Here is an 18714-nt window from a genome sequence, read left to right on the forward strand (position 1 = left end):
CCCGCTGCAGAATTAGGATATACACGATACAGCGACCCCGGGTAGAGCCAATAGCGAGAGTCAACCGCCAGGAACGCTTGGCGATCCGCCCATTGGGAGCATCTGGCCAATAATGGATGCGGTCCAGACCCCCTGTTTCAGCAGTTTGGCCGCGCCACGCGGGCCAAAACGTCAGACGGCTGCTTCCGCCCCAGTTAATCCGCTGGTCTCATTCGTCTTCTTCTCGCGGCCAGGCCTTCGTGGCACCGCACGAGTCGATTTCTCTCCGTCTGGGCTTCGCTGCTGAAACAAAAGCGAACCCAGTCAAAGAATCAAATTTCCACCCTGGACTTCCAGGAGATATGAAAGGTCTTTGAGTCCGCCATGGTCTGTCTCTGGAGATAGGTCATTTTCTCTCACAGTCGAAGGTCCGATGGCCTCATCTGGATCAGACTTCCACTCCCCTCGGGGATAGATCAAGACGGCATTGTCTGCGGCAGGATCGCGATCCGAGTCTTACTCCAGTATACGCCTCGCTGCAGGAACGGCGTATTCCGTGCAATTAACCCGACACCCCTGTCGTCTTCCGCGCGGAGACACCGCATCGCCTCACGGATCGAAGATCGAAGAATTTCTGATAATCAGTCAATCTATCAACTACACGCTACTGACTCCTCATGTGCTAATCATGTGCTATTTCAGGGGTTGTATTTCCCCGAACATTAACCACGAACGCTTCAGGGTCCGATCAAAAGGGGTTCTATGGCATGCACAAGTTGTAATGCCACAGCCGAGGCTACTTGCTAAGCCAACTTCCGCTAAACCTAGACAAATGACACCGACATTAGCGAGTCTTGACTGCTCGTATTCGAGTTTCGTTACCATCTTGCCGGAGCGTAACCTAAATCGGAATAACCTAGTAGCCATGTTCGTAATGATTGATAACAGCGGAGGTGTAAAGTGCCGTGTCACACTCGGACAGTGACTTTCCTGCAGCTAACTTCTTCAATGTTTCATCATCTGTCCGCTTAGTCAATTGATCAAGACCAAGCGTGAAGACCAAAGCACAATGATGACCTGTGCCTTGATCACGGTCCACCAACTTTTTACAAATTGTCAGCTACTGATTGCCATTATATTCTTCCAACACAATACCACGTAGTATAACTTAAAATCGAAATAGAAAAAAAATACATCCACATCCTCGCCACCACTCAACCAAGACTCTCTCACAACCGAACCAGCTATATTTACTCCATGACCAGTCCCGGACCCCAGTATTCCAATCTATAGATAGTAGCACCACTTACATCTCCCTTTCCAATACAGTAGTACAGTACATCGGGTTAAGGATTCTACATCTACATCTAACTACCGTATCTATTTTTGGTACCCAGCGGGAGGAGGTGGGGGAGCATTAGTTAGTCGGGAAATCGAATTTCTTCGGGTCTTCCGTCGTGACATCTCTCTATCTAGTCTACCCGGTGGAAAACAATAGAGCCGTTAATGGGGCTGTGTTTGCACAAGATGTGTAGTGTGGCGTGTTGAAGAGATTTCTTGGATTCAGTATTCGGATCGAGGGCTTTGTCGTGGGTTATTTTCTACTGTTGTGTATTTCGTTTGTTTGGCTTGAGATAGTTGTAGTCGTTTTTTGTCAAGTTTTGTGAGGAATGGACCACCCATGCACTATTAAGATGTTTAGATGAGATTCTTATATTTATGTCCGAAGCTACTGCGTTCAAGTCAGATGGGAGCGAATTAGTATAGAATGTAGGAAGAATAGTGATGATGTAGGTCTTGGATTATAATTATAGTAACAGTAATGCATACTGAACATAATCATTTAACAAGCGGTAGCTAGTATCATCATAACAATAACTAGACGGACCATTTAGAGCATTATTTCGCTTCGCTTCCACTATTATCTGATTGATGTGGGGAGATCATTCTTAGATTCTATATATAGGAAGACCTTTTTCATTATAACAGAGTATATATCTTCCAATGTTCTTATAGTCTCTTCTATAGTAGTTTCTTTACCATTGTTCATTCAGCAGAATATATTACCTTTTACAGCGACCAGGATAATGACAACCATCACATATGTTAATGAAAATAAGATAATTACCGGCATCCACTATTTCCATCGAATATATATGATCATATATTACTAAGAGAGTATAACCCAACGGTGGATTTGCAGTCTACTTATAGGGTCGTGCGGATCTAACTACTTGTAGTGATGCATTGTCTGAATCGCGCAATACGACTTCAATCCCTTCATTCCCCACTCACCTCCAATTCCACTTTCCTTGCGACCGGCCAAGTAACCCTGAGGATGAGGTTTCGCAAAACTATTCAGCCAGACACTTCCAGATTGGATCTTTGGCGCAAGCCTCTTGCTTGCTTCCACATCCTTGGCCCAGATTGAGCATCCAAGTCCAGTCTTGGTGTCGTTGACTCTTGAGATGAGCTCTGATTCGTCATTCCATGACAGGAGAGGCACAATGGGGCCTGTGTGATTCAAGTGGATTAATATTGAGTATTGTTTTGGAAGGTTTAGGCTCACGTACCAAACGGTTCCTCCGTGACGATTCTTGATCCATCAGGTGGTCTGTCCACGATGGTAGGATGGAAGATATACCCCGGGCCGGTGCTGGGGCCGCCCTCTAAAGCAAATTTGTATCCGTTTGTTTTGCAGTCCTCGAATATGCCATTGACGACATTAAATTGCATTTCATTCTGAACTGGACCTATCATGACATCCTCGTCCACAGGTCCTACTTTCCATGTCTTCACGACATTGACCAAGGCATCTCGGAATTCGTTGTAGATTGCCTCGTGTACATAAAGACGCTTGCTGCCGAGGCAGAACTGTCCACTGTTGAAGAAAGCACCCAAGGCAACTTGCTGGGCTACGGCTTGAATGTCTACATCTGGGAAGATGATAGCCGGGTCGTTACCGCCCAGTTCAAGCGTGCATTCTTTCAATGTGTTGCTTGTTGCAGCCAGGATGTGCTTGCCTGCTCTGGTTGAGCCCGTGAAACTGATTTTATTGATGTCGGGGTGCAGGGTCATTTCTGGCCCGGTCGTGTCATCGCCGTTAATGGCTTGGAATACACCCCGGGGTAGAATCGGGATGGCTAATTCGGCTACCTTGAGGATACTGTAGGGGGTGTAGGGGGATGGTTTGACGATCACGGTACTTCCTGCGGCGAGGGCTGCGGCAACTTTGGCCAAGGCAAGAACTAATGGGAAGTTCCAGGGGACAATAGCTCCGATAACTCCGAGGGGGAGGTAATTCAGTGTTAGCTTGAGTGAGGCGTCTTCATGAATAACCTCTTCGGATGGAAGTCTGACATTCGCTATGAAGGACAGATTAACTAATGGTCTATGTAGGCGTAAGGGTTCAACGTACCGAAGTAATCCAGAAAGCCACATGCGTGGTCTACTTCGAGAGTCGCTTGCATTCTCTGGTATGGGGTGAGTACTGACCTACTGTCTCAGGAGGTAATCTTACTGGTTTGCCTGCTTCTTTCATAAGCAACTCAGCCATATCTTCTTTACTCGACAGAAGAGAATTTCTTAATTGAGCAATGGCAGCTTGACGATCAGACCCTGATACGGCTGACCAGGAGGTAAACGCCTTCTGCGCAGATGTGATAGCATCTTGGAGATCATCCCTCGATGCAATCGGAACATCCCAAAGCTTCTGGCAATCGGATGGATTGATGCCCTGGTGGACTCGTGAAGACTCTCGTGTTTTGCCATCAATGACATTTGCGAAAGTGCTGAAAAGATATCGCGCTCTTCCAGGCGAGCATAGTAGTCGTTTCTTAGCCATGCTACGCTGCGCGGGGGAGAATAGAGGTCGAATCATGATGAGTGAGGCTGTTGGACTGAACAGGAGAAAAGTTTTGTGTCGCCAATTCGACAGTTTAATTGACTGTCTTTCCTCACCGTTCAATCGCTACACGCAATATGCGTATCTTTAAGCCGAGGTCAATTTCATTGTAAGTAAGGGATGTCATGATGTGTTCGGGATTGCATCTGTCTTAACAGCCGGCTTAGTCACCATATTTTGCCATCTAGTTAACTAACTAGATATATCCGGCCAATATGGATGCCAAGGTACCCCGGTCACATCGATGTATCGATTTCGAGTTAAAATAGAGCAAGTGTTGTTGCTGATCGCCCACGTAGCAATTGACTGATGAATGAGCCTATGAAATCCCGTAAATCGGTAATTCCGTATTTCCGGATCCACAGAAGGTTCATCCTCACCAAGCTAGCTTAGCATATCTTATTTGTGTGTGATTATTCTTATTCTGTCTGCATATCAATTACCTAGCTTTATATAGCTCCATGTATTTATCTCTCTATTATTATTATTTAGATACCGACGGTACATCATCACACAGTTTATTTATGAAAATCACCATTTTTTTCCAGGTTGAAAGTCTGAGACTTCCTACACTTTTGGAAGTATATACAGAACGGTTCATAATATGGAATGCAAGGAAACCTAATAGAGATCTCTTATACACTTAGTATAAAGACAGTACGAAGTACTACGAGTAAGAAGTACTATATTCTCAGACTTCCTAAAATATATTCTAGTAGTCATCTGGCACGAATATATGTAGAGAAAATTTATTATCAATATAACCCCCAACAATGTTACTGACTGCGAGATTCAAACCCACTATTTTTGATTGAATAGAAAAGCAAACTATCAGACATTCCTTAAGTGTCGGCCGGAGCACAACCACTCAACATCTGGTCACCTGGCGTATCCTATATCCCGAGATTTATATCGACATGGATTTGAGTCTAATGATCCAAACGAGTTAACGTAGCCACGCGGGTATTATCAATGAATTAGCAAATACTGTAGATACCAAGATGGCATGTATCATGAGTTACAATCAGAAGTCAAATTGTTAAATTCATAGTGGATGAGTTCAGTGGGTGATGGTTAGATAAGATATCTAAGCACCCTGGCTACCATGATATTAGCCATATATGCCGCTCAGATACCAATAGTATATTATACAACCACGAAGGATGACAAAGATCAGTACTATTCTTCAATTTCTATTTCTTCTTCTTCTTCTTCCTCCTTCCAATTACAAACTCGAGGTTGGGTATTCTCCAAACGGACTAATATATATCCACCGGCTTGGTTATAATCGTGCTTTATACATATTATTAGCTAGTAGCCAGATCACAAAGCCATTTAGATAAAAGCAAACCCTTTGATGCCTCCATCTGAGCAATCGCTACAAAGCCATCTGACTAATCCGCCAACTCAAACTAAATCCTTAGCAAAGGTTGAAAGTACTACCTAGTCCTCCGTAAGATTCCGTAGGAGCTATAGCCATCCATCGCAGAATACAACATAAGTAATGACCTATGGTATAATTGCATACCCTCTGAGTTCACTGCGTGACTGATTTACTTAGTCGAGTGGAGTTATACACAATTCGTAACTGCCACGTACCGATGAGTGAAGCTAGTAGAGATTATATGTAGTTTTAGCTGCGCAAACTTGTCGACTCTTTATGCATCATATTTTGTTAGTTTGTGGAAACTGCTGCTAATATCACTGCTTGTGATATGGCGTGTTTGTTCATTGGCGTTTCTGTTTGAGGTGCAATTGGGGATAACGTATTAGAGTAATGAAAAGCTTAGCTACTACAGAGAGGATGATAATTATGATGAGAGGGAGATAAGAAAATGACCAAAAATGTTCGGGCAATGCTACGAACAAGAGAATCATTAGAGAAGTAAATATTGTCCAGGATATTAGGCAAAATCAGGGCAATGCCAAAGTACTATAACAGCAGTCGCCCTCAAATGAAATAGTAAGCCACAATTCCACAACCAATAACCATCCAGTCCTCCAGGCAGACAACATTCCTTCCCCCCAAACAGCCCAAACATAGTGAAAAGACCCAGTCCCCTCCCTCGGTAAACATCCGTCATACCAAGAGCTATAATGTCCCACTTAATACCCAAAAAGACACCTCATCACCGAAGCTAAGCTAGATAGATACTCACAGACATCTCCGACAATGACTGAGATGAGCTGATATGTCGATCCAACTCCACATACTTCCAGCCCAAATCTCAAGCTCAGGACTCAGGAAAACTTCTCCTAGTTTGGGATCGACAGCTCGAGCTCGAGCTCCAGCTCCAGCTCTAACTCGACAGTTCTGTAATATCACATGCTTTATTGGTTTGTTTCAGCCTATATGGAGGTTTGTGCTGGTCTGTGTAGGTGAGTTTTAACTGCTGTTGAAGATCGCAGGATGAGGGGCTGTTTCGTGGGTGGCTACATTATCCGTTTGTGGAGAGGAGATGGTTGGGGATAGGAACCAAGGAAGTTAGAGGGGTTTTCTAAAAAATCTGGTGGGGGTGAGGGAGATGAGGATATGATTATGAGGCAGTGGGTGAGTTTGGGGAAGCTATCTACTTGGGAGTCAGTGCTTGTTGATCCATGAATCATGATTCTTGCTTGCTGCTGGGAGCACTTCATGTGCAAGGGTCATCGCAGAGATTGCAGTGACCATGATAGCAGGCTAAAGGGAGATAGGTGTATGTCCAAGGAGCTAGATGACGATCATATGACCGAGTGAAAACCACGGCACCACGATCAATAGCTCTGTTCTTAACCTACAACTCAGCAAGCCACGTCACAGCAGATCCGCACATCAGCCTGCCATGAATTGGCACGGTGAATAGTCTCCGTCGATCGATATCAAACCGGCCACACGTGGCCAGAGGCAGAGTTCGAATAAGCAAGCATACATTATCTAGAAGAAGTAAGTGTTGGTAGTATCAGACACTATATACGACGGCGCTCCTTGGTGAAATAAACAGGGTTCTTGACATCTTGGCAGGGCACAGGCTATATGTCCCCCATTGTCCCGATAAGGTTCGGGTCCGAAAACGGGATACCGTTGAGGATCCGACCCAATTTTGAGAACCGCTCCTTCAAGAACCGGATTAGGCAAGAGTACATAATCTACCCCTCGTTCGGAATATCGGGATCTACTGACAAGGCTGTCAGTGTTGAGAGTAGGTTCAATGTGGCGAGAGTCGACTGTAAAGGCTGATATTTGGTGTCTGAGAGAGTTTTGTTGAAGTTTGTATAGAGAAGAACACCAGGATCAAGGGGTGTTGCTCTCGGATGGAAGGAGGAACTTAGAAATTCAAAGCAGATTACTGGGAAGGATATTGCAGGTTGCAGATTGCCGCATGTCTGGTCGGTCGCGGAAGACGGCCGGATGGATCTGTAACAATATCTTGATCTCCGTTCTCTGCATCCATCATGTTGGAAAAGCTTGTCCGAAGCAGCCAAGTCAACAGTTCTGTCGTTTCATCCCGTCTCATCTCGTTCATGGCAAGGTTCTAGGTTTCGAAGGGGTTTGGGATTATTTACAGACTCTGTGGTTTGTTTAGGAGTGAGTCTACTGTGTAGGTTTGCAGCTGAAACAACAGGGTGCTTCATGAATAGTGGGCCATGCTGAGTATCTGAATCATGTCAGTAGCTGTGTCGCTGGCGAAGTAAGCCCGCAAGACTCAATTTCGAACCTGGGGATAGATGCGCTGACCCCATCTTTCAACTCAGGAGTCATGAGGCAGCAGCCATTGACAGACGTAAACGCAGCTATCAGTTCTGTTTACCGGAATGTATGGTCAAAGCGAGCCATGATGCGCACAATTTGTTTTCAACTACATTCAGGCGACCGCAAGGATCTTCAGGTTGAACCAGACAATTCGAGCCTGGCGGCGATCAACGCTGGACAGCCGGCACCATTCGCGTTAAAGTTTGCGGCTAATCCTATTTATGGGGCTGGGAACCACCTTAACTGCCGCCCAAACGGCGACCGACAGAACGTGGGCAAAGGAATGCATAGAAGCATATCCGCGGGTTAGACAAGGGTCTAGAAGAAAATTCTGGGACAGAGGAGGGAAATATTAAAGATGTTCATAGATATTGAAGTTAGTTGCTACCTGCGAGTTATTCCCGAGATATCGAGGTTGAACCATGGAAAGGAACACCCAGTGTTGCCTAGATTCGTGCCCAAGGAATCTCGTCGATCCTATCATTTTCCGGAAAACCGGGTCCGCTCTGGAACGTGATGACAAAAGTATTGACTCCATCACGAACGGGGGCTCTTGAGGACTACCCATGGCTGGTAAGGATCATCACCACCAGCTCGCCCTGGTGTTGAGCTTTTTGGAATTCCGGTCCCGTTACGGGAAGATCACCCAGGAAAAGCTACCTTGGCGAGTACCTTCAGCTGGGAGATTATCACGGACTATTGGTCGCAGTCAATCCTTCTCTGATCGATTACTTAATTAGCGAAATCAAGAAAATTCAGTCTCACTGGTACGGGCAAGGGGTAAAAGGAGATAGAAGAAATTAGAGTCTTCGCTATCAGCAGTTGAAAATGGACGAGGCAAATCGGCATTTCGTTGCTTGCCCGAATTGGATCACCGGTTAGAGTTCCGATCAGTTGTTCTCCGGGGAGCACAGCGGCAATCCGAGCAGAATTGGCCGATATAGGCTGGATCGATGAAGACTTCAGAATGATGACATCAATCACCAAGGAACTTGGATGATCATCGCACAATGGTCTCTTCAGGAGTAGGCAGGACCGTGCTGTTGCTGCCCACTTGCACGCACAGAGCAGACACCAATATGGGGACATGGGAGACAATAGTGGTTTGGAGTCTTGGAGGTTGAATAGTGTGATCTATCTTAAGAATTCCACAGAATTTTCTGGGTGTGAATAATTTTTTTTTTCCTTTCTTTCTTTTATCGAATTCCCACCGTATCTCGCATCATTACCCAATTGGGCCCGCCTATGACTCGTGGGCCATGCACAGTGCAGCCCTTCCCCATGTCATGCAGGACATCTCCAACATGGTGATGGTGGTGATGCACATGCAAGGGGTGCATACAGTATATCGTGATCGGGCTAATATCGCCATAGTAAAGAGTTTCCGTAGGGCTGGTACCACCAAAGAAAATTCAGGGTGCACAACAAGCCACCACGGCAATTCAATGCTTGCTGAGGGGATTTTCAATGATGGTTCATCCATCCGGGCCGAATGTGAGGGGAAGACTTTCTGTGAACATTTGGTAATATTTGGGAGAGAAAATGCGTGCGGGGCAATCTGGCGCTCATCCGAAAACGGAAAGGCCCCTCGCGCCAGTTCTTTGCTGGGAGTCAAATCCACGACAGAATGGAGTAGCATTGTTTTCTTTTAGTTCGTTTGAACTAAGCACCAGAAGGGACTGGCGTGCCGCATGTGAGTGGGATTCCGGTGGGGTCACCGCTGCTGGTCGTGGTCTTTCCTCATTCAGCCTGACTGACTCCTGCTCTCTTTCTTACTCTTTCTTACTCTCTCCGCTCGTGCTCATCAGCCCAGCTCAATGGGCCTCCCCTTCGAAGCTCGACACTAAGTAACCTTGCCATCCCTGTAATTAGATTGTGGATCTCGCATCCTTTGCTCCAATTGATTTTCTCTCACGTCCGCTGTCTGAAGGACCAGATTTCTCTCCATGGGCTTCTCAGTGGCCTCGGCTGGAGTCTTCTTCCCCCCCCCCCCCCCCAATTACCGGGATACCACCTCATATTTCCTCCTTAAAGTCAGAACCTAACTTTGCACATCCTTTGCCCCGATGGAGTGACTGCTGTACCAGGTGTCCCCCCTGCCCGCAAATTTCAGACGAGCTAACTGGTTTGACTTTCTGGTCCGGGTCCAATTTAGATCCCTAATCCCAATTGACATTTCCGCCAACAAGCCCATTCGAATGGCTCAAAATGCTCAGATCGCCCCCCTGGCATGTGGGGAAGACCGTGAACGACGGGTCGATGGATCTGCCTATCATTGTCCTGTGCTGGCTTGGTACCCCGGTAATTCTCGGTTCTGCGACTCCTGCTTGCCATCGGTTGGATAAAATGACCTGCGGTGGAGGTCCGCTTCCAGTCTCATTGGAGGAGTTGACTTCCCGCTTGGCCGGGATATTGGATCTGAAATTGAACAATTCCATTAAACTCAAAATGACACACAGAAATAAACTCTCTAGTCCATGGTTAGCGAAGGGACCATTTATGTCGCAACTTGTCTAGGCCAGGGGTGGATACTCGCCATCGTGGTATATCATCTCTCTAGTTCCCCTCCTCACTCGTGCTGTCAACATCACTGGCCCTCGTGTATCATCAGTCGGCCACGGCTGACTACCTTCGCTTTTGACAACACTCCAGACTGATCTTGACTGTGACGATGGCCAATGCGACTCTCGACTGCTCGACTGGGGGTTGCTGATGGTTGACCACATTTCGATATTTGCGACAACAATACGGCACTATACAACAGTGCCACCAACTTTCAACATCTTACACCTTATTACCCTCGCTCCTACCAGGCTAAATCGCCAACATGCAACTACCCCCGGCCGAGGTTCTGGCCACATGGCCCACACCTAACTACGTCGACCCAGTGACCCGCGGGCCGGCCGTGAATACTGTGAATATCGTCCTTCTTTCCATCGCATTCATCGTGACTGTTCTCCGTCTTTACGCACGTTTCAAGATAACGTGCACACCTGGTCTCGATGACTTTTTCATCGTCATCGCTTTTGTACGTCCAAAATGCATATATGATGGGTTACCGGTCTAATAAACAATATTTAGGCTATTGCAGTGGGCATGTGTGCGTGTACATCTCTGGCAACTGAGCGCTGGGGTGCGAACCGGCATGTATGGGATGTGCCCTTGTCCTGGCTACCCGTCGTTACCAAATACAACCTCGGATTTCAGATTACATTTTCCCTCTCCTGTTCAATCACCAAGCTTTCGGTTCTGTGGTTCTGCAAGCGCCTCATCGGAACGGGGAGCAAGGGACTGTACCGAATCTACAACATCGTCGTGATCGTCTCCTTCATCTTTGTGGCCTTGTGCTGCATTGTCTTTTTGCTAGTCAGCATCTTTCAGTGCTCGTGAGTCCCCTGCCCCTCGACTCCCTGCATTGCATTGACTTACCTTGACATAAAACAGGCCGATCCATGCTTTTTGGGACTTGGAGCCGATGTATCCTCATCATTGCGTCAATTATGGCGCAGCAGTATTCTCTGCGAGCGTTGTCAACATTTTCACCGATTTTCTCTGCACTCTGGTCCCGATGCCATTGATCTGGAACCTGAAGCTGCCTGCCCGGCAGCGGATGGCCGTGATTTCGATCTTTGGTCTGGGTATCTTTGTCAACGTGGCGGGTACGGTGCGCACCGTATATGTCTGGAAGAGTATGATGGCCTCCTATGACACTACCTGGATGGGATGGCCTATTCTGGTCGCCGGATCGGTAGAAATCAACTTGGCATTGGTATGATCACCCTCTCAAAATGCGCGCGTATCACGGCTAACTCTGTATTAGATCTGTGCTTCTGCACCTGCATTGAGACCTCTTATCGGATTTGTCTTGCCCCACCTTCTCCCGTCCGCCCGTGGCTACGGATCCTCATTCGGCAACCGGGAGTTGAAGGGATGGTCTTCCACTGGACCATCCAAGCAGTCCCGCGCTTCCAAAATGATAGAAGATCGCCAGTATGGTTACCAAGGCGATACCACGGTGGATCGTATGGAGGTCTTGCGCACTGTTGAGATGGAGACATGGACCGAGAATCGGCGACCCAGCCATAGCAACAACTCTCAGGTCATGTCAAATCACACGCGCGTTGCAACCCCGACGCACCACGTCGATCTGAAGAATAATGGAGTGGTATATACGTCGCCTGGAAGCGACGTCTCCTCCACCTCACTCACCCGTGACTCCAAGGAGCAACACACATTCTACGAAAACAGGAACCCGGTCTAGGGTGTCACGCTCTCTATATTTTCCTTTTCTATTCTTCCATTCCCCTTAATGCAACAAGGGGGAGTCATCTGGTTATGAATTGAGTTATGAACATGTATAACTTACTATCTATGTATACTCTTTTGAGGCTGGAGTCATGTACCTATAGTATACCAAACACACATCACGAACATGAATATACCACACACAATACCATTATACCACCACCACGCGACCGTCTCTGGCGAGTATCTCAGCCCATCCGATATTAAGTGTCAACCAATTCCTTCCGTAAACGGAGTGGGTCTCCGGCTCCACTGCAATTACTTTTAGGTCATGACTCCACTAATCCATGCCTCGCATGCGCCTAACTCCGATGCCAGTATGGCCTGATCCGATCCTATACAGTACCCCATCCAGTCCCGCTTCTCCTGCCTACTCCGATTTTATCCATAGATCATATTTAACAGACAGTATTATTACTACCTCCCTGCAGGGATCCCCCAGTGCAGCACAGGTCAGGCCTACCGGAATGAGAGTCAGTGTCCGCTCCATCGGAGGGATGCAGTGCGTTGATTATTGATCTATTTATCTGATAAGTTGTTTGATCTTTGACATCGGCCACTCCGTAGATTGACGTGTGCTGTAAATTGGACTTTATTTAAATAAACTACGGCCCGTCTTGCTGCATCTAACGCAGGTACGGATGGGTGTAATTAAGATCTGACAATGGTTTTTTGGGGGGGATGTTGGTGAGGGGTAGTCTAGGGTTGGTATGGCTTATTTTTGCTGCGTGGGTTGTTGGAGGATAATTGTTTTCTTTTTCTTTTTTTTGTGGTACCTTTGGGGGTGTATAGTGATGGTGGGATTGTGGGATGGTGTAGATAGTTATTTATTTCTCTTCTAGATGTTAAACATGTGTCATGTTCCATAGGAAAAGAAGAAATGTGTCAAAGTGTACGGAGTCGTTTTTATGGTGGAAGAGGGACACATCGTTTTTTACTTGGTGTACTCACTCACTTTTATTTACTACTTTGTACCGTTGTCCACAGTAGGGGAGTACCCTAGACTCCCGTCCTTCTTGAATAATCGGAGTATGGTGTACACACTACACTAGTAGACAATAATAGCTGGTCTAGACTACTACTACTACTACTACTATGATGAATATGATTGGATAATCACCTCCTCAGCTAATCTTGCATCGGAGATTAAAGCTGGACGGGGGGCCCGTGTGTGCATATGTATCTAGTAGATCGTAGTAGTATTTGAGATTTGGAATTTTACTTGGGGGCCTGGGTCTTGGGTATATTATTGTGTGCTATATCCCGCTTTTTCAGCTTTGAGGTTGGTGTCGAGGTTGGGGTTGAGAGGATGAGAGGATGTCTTGGCTGGCTTTGAAGTTGATAAGTTGGCTTGGATAAGGGTTGTGGAGAGATGTTGTGATGGGCTTACTACTGTAGGTAGGTGAGTTGTATTCAGTGTTAAAAGTTGGTATTAGATTTGTCATTGTGTGTGTTCCACTTATGTGCTGGTTCTGGGTCTTTTGCTTATTTTTTTTCTTATCCTTGTTAGTGTTGGTGTTGGTGTTATGTTAGTGGGAGGTTAATTAGGGTGATTTCATCTGGCTTTGCTTCAATTGATTCGCTTGTGTTGGTCGCTTGCTTTGGCTTGTTTGTTTTGAATCCGGCACCTTTGGTATGTGGCATTGAGTATACATCTTTTGTGCATTGGGTTGCTGCAATTGACACTTGAGTATGTGCAGGATTCTATGTGGTAGTTTATCGGTGGATGGCTGTATGTTCTGGTTCTTGTTGATTTGAGTTAGGGAAGACGCTAGTACTGTCACTGACATGTGATTATTCTTGACATGTATGGATTCTAGAAGGCTTGATTGCTCAATTAGTGACCTGGATTTTTGGTCTAATTGGCCATGATATCTATGTTTTTAGTTATGCTTAAATTGCACTATTCTATGCTGTATTGCTTCGTTTGTCGCTGGATGTTGGACAATAGGCAGGATTGATATTTTCCCTGGTCTGTTGGGGTATGCTCCCCTTTTTATAAGATTCACAAGACTCCTAGTACGATACATGTGCTGCTAGTAATAGTACTCTCATGACGCCTCTCCACTGAAGATGATCGTTGATTCAGATGTCAACCCGCGGGGTCCCTATACTACTAGGACTCCAGTAACAGTAAAATATATTTCAAGTAGCATCATTTGCCTTCAATTGAATTGAACTTAGCTATCGCAAGAACAATGTAGCTATCTTACTCTCAGCTACAAAGAAAGTGAGCAATTATAAATTTGTACCTTACCTAACCAAATCCTGCTTCTCCTTAGCTGAATGCTGAATTGGCATCACTGGAATGGCGGTGATGCATCGGAGTTTGCAGCGAGAGATGGAGTGCTTATCGGCCACCCCTGCCACTGATAAGCGATGCAGATCCGATATGATCTCACCCCATTAGGCAGTCACTTCCTATGCTCATTGCCACTTACCGTCATCGGCAGTCGGCGGAAGAGGCAAGCAGATTGACTCAATAAAGACATCTCCATCTGAATGATTGGATTATGGAATTACTATTATCATTAGGAATTATCATGTTGAACGGCGGCTCTCCGGATGGGTTGAGAAGTCGCCGAGCACGGGGGAAGTACGGCTGCTGATTGGTGCAAAACGCCGAAGCAGCTGTACGGCGCGGGGCAGCTTCCAATCCATCGCGAGCTCTCCCTTCAATAGCTGCCCCCTCGCTCCATATTTAACCCTTCACGCTGCCATTTTTCTCGTGATTTTATCTTCTCTCTCCAAAGTCATCTCAATTGCACCAGTCTAAACCTATAATCGGTGCTGGTCTGCTGCTTGTTTGGTTGAGCATCAACCGAGGAGCTCCTTATCAATCATCATTGCGTTATCGTCATCGTATCCTTCCCCACATCCCTGTTTTCCAGCTGGGTATTTCAGTGCCCCTGGCCCCTCAACTCCTCCTTTTCAAACCCATCTCCTCTCAAGTAATACATCACAATGGCTGCCATCTTCCGCTCCAGCTTGAGGCTCCGCCCGACGACGCGCCTGTCGGCCGTCCGCACTCTCACCACTACTCCGCACATGCGCGCTGCGGAGAAGCCTTATTTCCCCGATGAGCCTTCTGCTCCCAAGCTGGCCACGGCCATTCCTGGCCCCAACAACAAGGCTGCTGCTGCGAAGCTCGACAAGGTCTTCGATGTGCGCAGCTTGAACATGCTCACTGATTACTACAAGTCCCATGGTAACTAGTAAGTTGACCTGCATTTATCTCACCCCTTGCGGGCAAGACTGCCGAACGAATACTAACTTAGACACAGCATCGCCGATCTGGACGGAAACGTGCTTCTCGATGTGTAAGCTATTACTACCAACCGATGATGATCCTTGCGACAATGCGCTTGTATGGTTCTAACATTTATTGTTCTCAGCTATGCTCAGATTGCCTCCATTCCCGTCGGCTACAACAACCCTCACCTCCGCAAGGTGGCAGAGTCCCCCGAGATGGTCAATGCTTTGATCAACAGACCGGCTCTGGGTAACTTTCCCTCTCACGACTGGGCTGACATCCTGGATACTGGTATCCTCAAGGCTGCCCCCAAGGGCCTTAACCAGGTGTTTACCGCCCTGGCCGGCTCGGATGCCAACGAGACTGCCTACAAGGCCGCCTTTATGTACTACCGTCAGCGCGAGCGTGGTAGCGCTGAGACCGAGTTCACCGAGGAGGAGCTGGAGTCTACCATGAAGAACCAGTCCCCTGGTTCTCCTCAGCTGTCCATCATGTCCTTCAAGTCGGCCTTCCACGGTCGTCTGTTCGGCAGTCTGTCTACAACCCGCAGCAAGCCCATCCACAAGCTGGACATCCCCGCCTTTGACTGGCCCCAGGCTCCCTTCCCCTCTCTGAAGTACCCCTTGGAGGAGCACGCTCAGGAGAACGCCCAGGAGGAGCAGCGCTGCCTGCAGGAGACTGAGCGTCTCATCAAGGAGTGGCACAACCCCGTCGCCGCTGTTGTCGTCGAGCCCATCCAGTCGGAGGGTGGTGACAACCACGCCTCCCCTGCCTTCTTCCGTGGCCTGCGTGAGATCACCAAGCGCAACAACGTCCTCTTCATTGTTGATGAGGTGCAGACTGGTGTGGGTGCCACCGGCAAGTTCTGGGCCCACGACCACTGGAACCTGGACACTCCCCCCGACATGGTGACCTTCTCCAAGAAAGCCCAGACCGCCGGTTACTACTACGGCAACCCGGCCCTGCGTCCCAACAAGCCTTACCGTCAGTTCAACACCTGGATGGGTGACCCGGCCCGTGCTCTGATCTTCCGTGGTATCATCGAGGAGATTGAGCGCCTGAACCTGGTGGAGAACACTGCTGCCACCGGTGACTACCTCTTCTCCGGCCTGGAGCGTCTCGCCAAGCAGTACCCCGAGCACCTGCAGAACCTGCGTGGTAAGGGCCAGGGAACCTTCATTGCCTGGGACACGCCCAAGCGTGACGAGTTCCTGGTCAAGGCCAAGGGCGTTGGTGTTAACATTGGTGGCAGCGGCCAGAGCGCCGTCCGCCTGAGGCCCATGCTGGTCTTCCAGAAGCACCATGGTAAGTCGCTTTAGATTCTGATTTGAAGAGTAAGATGCTAACATGTTGCAGCTGATATCCTCCTGGAGAGCGTTGAGAAGATCATTAAGCAGCTGTAAGCAGTTGCACGGTCGATTTGATTGAACTCTAGTTTATGAGTAATGGCGTTTAGCGGAACTTGGGATGGGGTCATTTCTTTTCATGATATCTTTAGCCGTTATTTATAAGGCAATTTGCGCTACGATTTATGGCAATGATGCTAGTCTAGTCATTGAGCAACAAAGTGATGCCGCCAAGGCAGCGTTGATCTTGATCTTGATCTATTGTCCGGGTATCCAGTAGACATCCCCCTTTGTAAATTATAAACAGTGTGCAGAATCAAACCAACCCGACAAACCCCGTACCGTACATGATCGAAAGAGAAATTGTAGAACCGAAACTCCAATCGTGCAAATCGAAGAAGAAAGGCCAAGCCATCCTCCCTTTTTTACTGAAAATATCGCTATGCCGTGCAAGATAGAGAACCGACATATGGCGCAAACGAACTAAAGCAGCGAAGAAAAAACATCCGAGCAAGCAGACAGCGATCGATCGATCACGCCTCCTCTTCACCCGTGCTACCGTCCCTCCTATACCAAGACACAATGTAATCAGCATCCATCAATCACTACCCCACATAAAATCGAAGACAAGGGCAGGTGATAAAACATACGGAATATACTTCACGCCCGAATCCTCCAAACTGGAAATAATCTCGTCGGGAAGCTGTTCACCCACCACTATTAGCCCAATATCCTCTTCACCACCACCACCACCACCACCACAACCAGAATAATCTGGGTGTATACTCACCGACCCCGTAACCTTGACCGCATACGTCCCCGGCACATAACTATCCAATCTCTGCCACCTAGCCACCCAGCTGGTCGTGGGATCGCGGAGCGTCACTAGGCCCTCGAAGACCTGCGACGTGCATTCTTGGATCGCGTCGTTGTTGCCTCGCAGGCCGAGGACGTTGTCGCAGTTGGGGCAGCCTTCGCGCATGAATTTCTATTCCATTAAAACAAAGGTGTTAATTGAGGCTTTTCTTTGGGGGGGGGGAAGGTAGGTAGGTAGTAGCAGCTGGGCAGCTGGGCAGCTGGACATACGCTGTGCAGTTGGACGAGCGAGCACACCATGCAGGCGCGGAGAGTGCGCTGCTGGCTGGGGGCGACGTAGAAGGACATCTTTCCTTTTTCGGCCCTTCTTCTATTTTCTAGGATAAGAATTGGTGGGACAATAGAATGGTAGGAGAGGTTGTGTAGGGATTGTAGGTAAGATGCATGCGGCAAGAGACAAGAGACACACCAAGAGGGTTCTGGAATCGGAGGGTCGGCGCCAAGACCACCCAGCCCGGAGAAAAGTGACGGAAGGGAAAGCAAATCAATCAATCAATCAATCAATCCATCATCGACCCGAGTTTAAAAGCGCTTGGAAGTTGAATCCAGGAACGGGTGAGCCCGAGGAAAAAGTTTCAGGAACTTTTTTACTTTTTTGATATTTTCTTCTTTTTCGCCTTTCATTATTCAGGTTCATTTACCTACTTTCATTTTTCTTGCTTTTCCCCATATTAAACCATTCCCATATTAAACTGCGAAAGGATCTCGTGCTCTCTTGCCCCGAAATCCACCTCCCCCCCTCCCCTCCTTTCGTTAAACGCTTCACTGTTGCGCCGCCCGACGCCCCCCATGGCTTCCCCCGATCTCGAGGCCGCCACTGCCCTCAAGGTGCAGGGGAATAAGGCCTTCGCTGAACATGAGTGGCCTACTGCTATAGATTTCTACACGAGAGCCATTGAGAAGTATGATAAGGAGCCGTCGTTCTTTAGTAACCGTGCTCAGGTAGGTGGCGCTACCAGACAATCCAGTGTTGGAGGTGGAGGTCTGTGTTGAGATACTGACTGGTTCTGGGGTTCTTGGTTAGGCACATATCAAGCTCGAGGCGTATGGATTTGCGATCGCTGATGCCTCCAAGGCACTGGAGCTTGACTCCAACTATGTCAAGGTTCGTTGGATGCTGCTGCTGCTGCTGCTGCTGCTGCTGCTTGTTGGTGTTGTTCGCCTCTCTGACTTATTCACCCTACCGTCGATAGGCCTACTGGCGCCGAGCCCTTGCGAACTCCGCTATTCTGCACTACAAGGAAGCCCTGAAAGACTTCAAGGCCGTGATCAAGAGAGAGCCCAACAACCGCGATGCCAAGCTAAAGCTTACCGAGTGCGA

General features: G+C 47.8%; 5 protein-coding genes across 5 annotated transcripts; 3 read left to right on the plus strand and 2 right to left on the minus strand.

The window, feature by feature from the left end:
- Positions 1–455: 455 nt before the first annotated feature.
- On the minus strand, positions 456–3859 carry BO79DRAFT_291033 (aldehyde dehydrogenase; the record flags this gene model as incomplete). The annotated part of the gene is made up of 5 exons (XM_025688954.1): positions 456–613; positions 2275–2493; positions 2553–3344; positions 3398–3452; positions 3500–3859. 5 exons carry the CDS (start codon positions 3857–3859, stop codon positions 456–458), a joined length of 1584 nt encoding a protein of 527 aa, XP_025534516.1.
- A 6344-nt stretch (positions 3860–10203) lies between these two features.
- On the plus strand, positions 10204–12042 carry BO79DRAFT_182527 (uncharacterized protein). The gene is made up of 4 exons (XM_025680227.1): positions 10204–10641; positions 10695–10999; positions 11058–11382; positions 11434–12042. Exons 1-4 carry the CDS (start codon positions 10441–10443, stop codon positions 11872–11874), a joined length of 1272 nt encoding a protein of 423 aa, XP_025534517.1. The 5' UTR covers positions 10204–10440; the 3' UTR covers positions 11875–12042.
- A 2598-nt stretch (positions 12043–14640) lies between these two features.
- On the plus strand, positions 14641–16799 carry gatA (4-aminobutyrate transaminase gatA). Its single transcript, XM_025681774.1, has 4 exons — positions 14641–15133; positions 15203–15238; positions 15314–16476; positions 16528–16799. The coding sequence occupies exons 1-4, from the start codon at positions 14883–14885 to the stop codon at positions 16572–16574; spliced, it is 1497 nt and encodes a 498-aa protein (XP_025534518.1). The 5' UTR covers positions 14641–14882; the 3' UTR covers positions 16575–16799.
- On the minus strand, positions 16786–17745 carry spt4 (transcription elongation factor SPT4). Its single transcript, XM_025689570.1, has 4 exons — positions 17604–17745; positions 17308–17505; positions 17168–17220; positions 16786–17084 (listed from the first exon to the last, which is right to left on the minus strand). Exons 1-4 carry the CDS (start codon positions 17679–17681, stop codon positions 17051–17053), a joined length of 363 nt encoding a protein of 120 aa, XP_025534519.1. The 5' UTR covers positions 17682–17745; the 3' UTR covers positions 16786–17050.
- A 419-nt stretch (positions 17746–18164) lies between these two features.
- BO79DRAFT_66466 (uncharacterized protein) lies at positions 18165–18640 on the plus strand. Its single transcript, XM_025689571.1, has 2 exons — positions 18165–18335; positions 18418–18640. Exons 1-2 carry the CDS (start codon positions 18298–18300, stop codon positions 18584–18586), a joined length of 207 nt encoding a protein of 68 aa, XP_025534520.1. The 5' UTR covers positions 18165–18297; the 3' UTR covers positions 18587–18640.
- The last annotated feature ends 74 nt before the right edge of the window (positions 18641–18714 follow it).

The sequence above is a fragment of the Aspergillus costaricaensis genome, assembly GCF_003184835.1.
Source record: "Aspergillus costaricaensis CBS 115574 unplaced genomic scaffold BO79scaffold_51, whole genome shotgun sequence".
Taxonomy (NCBI): domain Eukaryota; kingdom Fungi; phylum Ascomycota; class Eurotiomycetes; order Eurotiales; family Aspergillaceae; genus Aspergillus; species Aspergillus costaricensis.